The sequence below is a fragment of the Hyaena hyaena genome, unplaced genomic scaffold, assembly GCF_003009895.1.
Source record: "Hyaena hyaena isolate Hyena2069 unplaced genomic scaffold, ASM300989v1 scaffold_94, whole genome shotgun sequence".
Lineage (NCBI taxonomy): Eukaryota > Metazoa > Chordata > Mammalia > Carnivora > Hyaenidae > Hyaena > Hyaena hyaena.
The window spans coordinates 652,151-658,007 of NW_024080726.1; the positions used below are offsets into that span (position 1 = coordinate 652,151).

The following is a 5,857-nucleotide window of genomic DNA, read 5'->3' on the forward strand; positions in this document are numbered from 1 at the left end:
GGAGGAAGCAGCCGCCGAAGTGGCAGCTGGACAGTTAACTAGACCGAGGCGGCCTCCAGATCTTCAGGAGGTAAAATCCGAGGGACTGATGATGAGGCGTGAGGACGGAGGCACCCAGGATGCCCTGAGTTACTGGCGGCCTGAGCGCGTGACGAGGCTGGCAGCCAGACCAACAGGGTTGAAGAGAGTGTGCAGTGCGGGGAGAGAAGCCAGGCAGGGGAGACAAGTGTCAAAACTGAGAAGCTGGCTGAGCAGGGACGGGAGGGGCCCTAGCTACAGAGGGAGTAGTTGGGTGGGAGCCCTTTGTTCTTTAAAGGGCTAGAGGATCTAGTTTACAGAATTTAAAGACAGGAAAGGAGGATAAGTGACCTTCCGAGGCCCCCTAGGAATCGGGAGACCTTGGGATCCGAGTGCAGGTGAACTTAGCCTTCGGTAGGAGGACAGGTGGCTCTGGACAGCAGCAGCAATGAGGACAGAGCTCGTGTCCAGCAAATTGAGCGCCTCCTGACACATCAGGGATCTGAAGCTATGAGTTCAGTGAACAAATGAACTTGTAGAGTAGGAGCTGAGGGCATGTGCTGGTGGTGAGAAGCCAGCAGGGGGCTCGGACCTGTGGGGAGAGGGGAGGACCCAAAATGGCCCTCGTGGAGGCGGCCAGGCATGTTCATCAGAGGCTTCATCAGCTGGCCACAAGCGCCCGTTCTGGTTTATGATGGAAGCAAGCTGCCCCGTGGGAGGTAAGGCTCACCAGCGGAGGTCGTCAGGTTGCAATGGGAGACGGGTTTCTCCTCCACTTGCCTGCAACAGATAAAGGAATCGCTACAAACCCATCAGCCAGGTCTTCACCGCCCCTGAGCGCAGCCACCTGCAGACCTTTACCCTTACCCTCTTCAGACCCACTCTCTGTTAGGGCACGGAGACTGGTGTGTGTTCACGTCACACGGAGGTGAATTTAAAATCCAGCCGCCGCGTAGCCTTCATACTCACAGGCAAGGAGGACCTGATACAGGCTACACAAACAGGTCAGCCTACCCAGGGCCAAGGACAGAGTTGAAAACCAGGTGTACATGAACTATTTTTGTCTCTCTTGTCCTAGGCCGGGACTTTTCTCATGACGAAACCCTGGACGTCCCAACTCAAGTTGAGCTGCTTATCAAGCAGGCAACATCCCATGAAAACCTGTGCCAGTGCTACATCGGCTGGTGAGTGGGCGTGCCATCGGGGCCCTGTCCTATGCCCCGACCCCCGAACTGCAGAAAAGATTGGGGGGGGGGGTTCCATAAAGGGTAATTGTAGTGTCAGATCTTTTTAAAAGTCCGTATTCGCTGTGTGCACTCTTTGTTCTCGAAAGGGAGCACCTTGAGAAACATGGGTACATATTTGGAAGGCAAACACCCAAATAAATTAAAATTACATAAAAAAATGGTTTAGAAAGGTAGGTGAGTCCCCCTTTTTTTAGGGGTGGGGGGAGAGGTTCTTTTTGGATTTTTGCTGTCAATTCAAAGCTAGAGGGAAGGGCCAAGGAAAAGAAGCCAGAGCAGTGACAGAGAGCAGGAGATACAAAGACTAATTAATGCTCTGGGACTGTAACCTCCAGGACCACTCTGGGGTCTGCTTTGATGAACTGCCGGAGGCATGTCTGAAGATAGAAACTTGAGAGGGAGGGGGATGGGGCATTGTCCTTCTGGGACCACAGCAGCCATCAGCCCTTGACTGGAAATGATGAGTGTGTCTGACACTGTCAGTTGTGGGAGAGCTCAAGGAATGTCTCCGGGGGTTGTCAGACCTTGGTCTCTCCACTTTCAATGTTCTGTGTGAAGCCCTGAAAAAGCCCAACTTATTACAATATTCCTTTTCTGTCTTCTTAGGTGTCCTTTTTGGTAACCCGAGGCCCAGATGTGCCCACAGCGTTTTTCATGAGGCCTTTGTACTTTGGTATCTATGCTTCCACTAAACTGCAACCATGGCCAGAAAGTTCAACTTTGTTCAATTTCAATATCTTGAAATGTAAATGAAAAGAACTACTGTATATTAAACGTTGGTTTGAACCAACTTTCTAGCTGCTGTTGAAGAATATATTGTCAGAAACACAAGGCTTGATTTGGTTCCCGGGACAGTAAACACAGAAATACTACGTGAATCAAGCCATTGATCTGGGGGAACAGAAGATCCATAACTTAGAAATACGGGTTTTGACTTAACTCACAAGAGAACTCATCATAAGTGTTGCTGGTAGAAGAAGGGCCTCGCTGCTCCTCTTGACAAGGATGCGGCAAACCCTGCACCGTCAAGGAACCTCAGGCCACAGAGGACACGACTTAGGAGTCGGGAGGAGCTGACTTGGTCACTTCCACCCATCCCATTACCTCACTGGTCTGCGGACGGCAACAACACTTGTAAGATGGGCCAAAATGGGTGGAAAGCGCCTGTCTTCTGCCTCACTCACGATGCCGCCACTTAACTCACTTCAGTCCAAGACCCGAATGCTAGGAGGGGAGTTTCTTCCGATCGTTGGGTGGCCTTAGCTGAGCAGGTGCACAGAGATCATGGTGCAGTAGGGTGGCCCACGGTGGCCTTCCCCAGCATGTTTTTGGGATGTCTTCGGTGGAGTCTGAATGCTCTGTTGAGAGCAAGGCCTTGGAAACAGAAATGCTATGGTAGAGGTGCTCAGCACAGAGAGGGAAGGTCTGGTACCTGCTGGGAGTTCTGAGCAAAGGAAATATTAAGCTAAATGCACAAAGTATCCAGTGTAGCCACTCTAGACACCATGTTGTATCTGAATAATTTTTGTGCCAATAAATGACATCAGAATTTTAAAAACATGTCTATGAGTGTCTTTTCATAACTATGAGTTTGTAAAGGAAGCGGCTACTCCTTCAGCATTCGGCATGTGTGCGGGCATGTGTGCATGCACTGCACAGGTGATGGGATCATCATGACACGGCCTCCTTCCTTGGGATGTTCACAGCCCAGACAAGGCGGGGTCAGAAGGAGTGGCCTGGTAACTCCCGGCAAGCTAGATGGGGGAGAAGAATCACATCCAGGGTGAGAGCCTCTGCCAGGGGCCACTAATCCACTGGATGAGCCAGGAGAGCCTCATTGAAAGGGGACATCTGCCATAGGCTTTAAAGGAAAGTGGGAGGGGCGCCTGGGTCACTCAGTCGGTTAAGTGTCCAACTTTGGCTCGGGTCATGATCTCACAGTCCATGGGTTCAAGCCCCGCGTCAGCCTGGAGCCTGCTTCAGACTCTGTGTCTCCCTCTCTCTCCCCCTCCCCCGCTCGCTCTCTGTCTCTGTCTTTCAAAATAAAGATATAAAAAAAAATTTTTTTAATAAAAATAAAAAAATAAAGTGGGAGCTTATCAGATGAAGCAAGTGAAGACATTCTGCATAAAAGTGGTCTGAAAGTACAATACCATGCAGGAATGGGGAGAGTGAGCTTGAACCATATTGAGTTGCAAGCCTTAGACGACTTTTGGTATGTAAAAGGGCAATTTCACACAGTCGGACCTTACAGTTCAGCACATCTGGCTGAGTGGTGAGTGGAGAACGAAAGGCGCAACTGAAATAGCAACTGAAAGGCTGGAACGAAATAGCAACTGAAAGGAGGCTAGAAACTAGAGTGTGGAGGCAGACTGTGGCCTGCCTCACAGTTCAACAGCAAGGAGTCTGAACCTGATGCTGTGAACAACAGGCAACCGTGTGAAGTTCTAACACAGAAATAGACTCTGAGTAGTATTTAAAATAGCTTGGCACACATGGCTGGCTCAGGTAGAGCATCCGACTCTTAATCTCAGAGTCGTGAGTTCCAACCCCACGTTGGGCGTGAAGCCTACTTAAAAAATAAAAATTAAATAAAACGTAACCAATGTCAAACAGGTAAAGAGAAAGCTAGAAGCCACAGGACCTATTAAAGAGGCCTTCAATAATGGGAAGAAGAGAACACTAAATGGAACTGTCAAGTACTATATAGAGAATCTTCTAGAGAGAGCATGCCTAAGGAGTTCTTCCAAAGAATAGCATTTTCAGTTCAAGTAAATTTTCTATTTCTAAATTCTTGTGGGTCGCAGCTACCCAGTTTCAAAGACTGAATCATAAGAGCTGTTCAAAGAACTCGTATTAGGGAAAGCATGAGAACTGCAAGGTCAGGAGCCATATCTTACAAGATTTGTATCCCCCCAAATCTGCCAGAGACCTGGGCCATAGTGGTGCTCCATACACATTTGTTGGAGGACTCCTGTATTAAAACCAAAGATGAGATTAAGTATTGATACGATTGTAACCCCCAAAGTCTCATACCTGTTCTAGATTTTTCTATAACTCTACACCATGCATCAACTATTCTGCTCCAGAAAATATGAGCACCGTACTTTCTTGGTTCTGCATGAAGTAACTACCAAGGGCTACAGTGATATAACCGTTTTCGTGAAAGATAAAGGGCATGGGAATGAATGGACTCGGGAAAACGGTGGCTATCAATGGGAAAGACCTACTCTTTGGACATGAGTCATCAGGATTAAGATCTTTAGTGAATCTAATGGGTTTCAAGTTGTATCTAGACAAAAACTTCCAACTCTGTTGAGACGAATGACCAAAGGAAGGCTAGCTGATGGCAGCCTTTAAGGACAGTCTAATGAACCTATCCCTCCAGGATGGTTTCACATAACCCTGTGTGATGGGAGGGATGTGGCAAAGAACTTTCAGGATCTTTGCAAGCACTGGTACCTTTCTATAGTTTAGGCCTTAAAACTCTGGGAGGCACGTAAGGTAGTTTGAGAGAACTGGGGCTGTGCTGTCAAATTACCTACTTTCAAATCTTAACTCCACCTCAAACTACCTTTGTGAAGTTAATCTATCCTTGCTTCCTCCTCTGACCATATGGATGATAGTATGATCTATCCCACAAGGTTGTTTTGAGGATGAGCTAATACACGTAAAGCACGCAGCACAGCCTGAAATGTGGTATGCAGATGAGCCATACATGGGCTAAGCGCTCGAAAATATTTGTTGTTAAAATGAACTAGGCTAGGTCTTCCTTCTGCCAGGTACCTGTGCCCATGGGGAGATGCTAGAGTGAAAACAAGTTTTCTCTCAACAGAATATTCCTGTTAATAGGATAGTCTGAATAATGGGATCAGTTAACATTTCTGGAACACTTACTAAGCCAAATGAGTTGTGTTAAGGGTGTGCCACCCACGATCTTAGGAGAAAGGCTACACCCCACTAACCTTCCCAGCCATCGCCAGGGCTGCGAAAACTGCGTGCCTCAGAACAAAAGCCCTTCCCGGGTTCACTTAACAAACGCGTGAGTTCCCAATATGTGCCTCAGCAAGAGTGTCTCCAGAGGTGTAGATGGGGAGGAACGACCGGAACTGGTCAAGAGAGCTGGAGAGCCCGCGTGGCAGGGAAACGCCTTCTCCAGTGGTTTGCCTAAAAAGGGCAAGAGAAACGTGACCGCGGTTGGAAACAGGTGTGCGGTGATGTTCTGCGTCTCTGTCGTTGGCAGGGATGCCAGCACACGTGTCGCCCGTTAGGGATGCACCGGGAGCGAGGAAGAAGGCAGACGATGCCAGAGAGAGGGCATCATCGCAGGAGACCAGGCCATGCGGGTGAGGCGGGCACGGGACGAGCTTGGGAGGAGCTGGCCTTAAATATGAGGATAATTGGGTCCCCCGGGTCCTACCGTAAATCACGAGGTTAACGAGAAGATACGATAAGGGGTTAAAGAGAAAAAGTAAACTCCCCCGGGTGGGGCGCTCCGGGATGCAAGGCAACTCACCCTCCAAGCCACCGCGGCCCCCGCCCCCGAGAAGACGAACTTTGCGCCTGCGTAGTGCGCGCGCGTCGCGTCGGCCTGA

At 49.1% G+C, this 5,857-nt stretch overlaps 1 protein-coding gene and 1 long non-coding RNA gene across 3 annotated transcripts in view; one reads left to right on the forward strand and one right to left on the reverse strand.

Annotated features, from left to right (window-relative positions):
- The window catches only part of MTOR (mechanistic target of rapamycin kinase), a 137,933-nt gene extending 135,111 nt beyond the window's left edge, over positions 1-2,822 (forward strand). For both annotated transcript variants that reach the window (XM_039234939.1, XM_039234938.1), the window contains exons 57-58: positions 1,097-1,202; positions 1,869-2,822. In XM_039234939.1, coding sequence (XP_039090870.1) covers positions 1,097-1,202; positions 1,869-1,884 — 122 coding nt within the window. In that variant the 3' untranslated portion in view covers positions 1,885-2,822. The remainder of the gene's footprint in view (positions 1-1,096; positions 1,203-1,868) is intronic.
- A 1,279-nt stretch (positions 2,823-4,101) lies between these two features.
- On the reverse strand, positions 4,102-5,809 carry LOC120233607. Its single transcript, XR_005528868.1, has 3 exons — positions 5,779-5,809; positions 5,228-5,429; positions 4,102-4,236 (listed from the first exon to the last, which is right to left on the reverse strand). It is a non-coding gene; the product is annotated as an uncharacterized LOC120233607 (long non-coding RNA).
- Between the last annotated feature and the right edge of the window lie 48 nt (positions 5,810-5,857).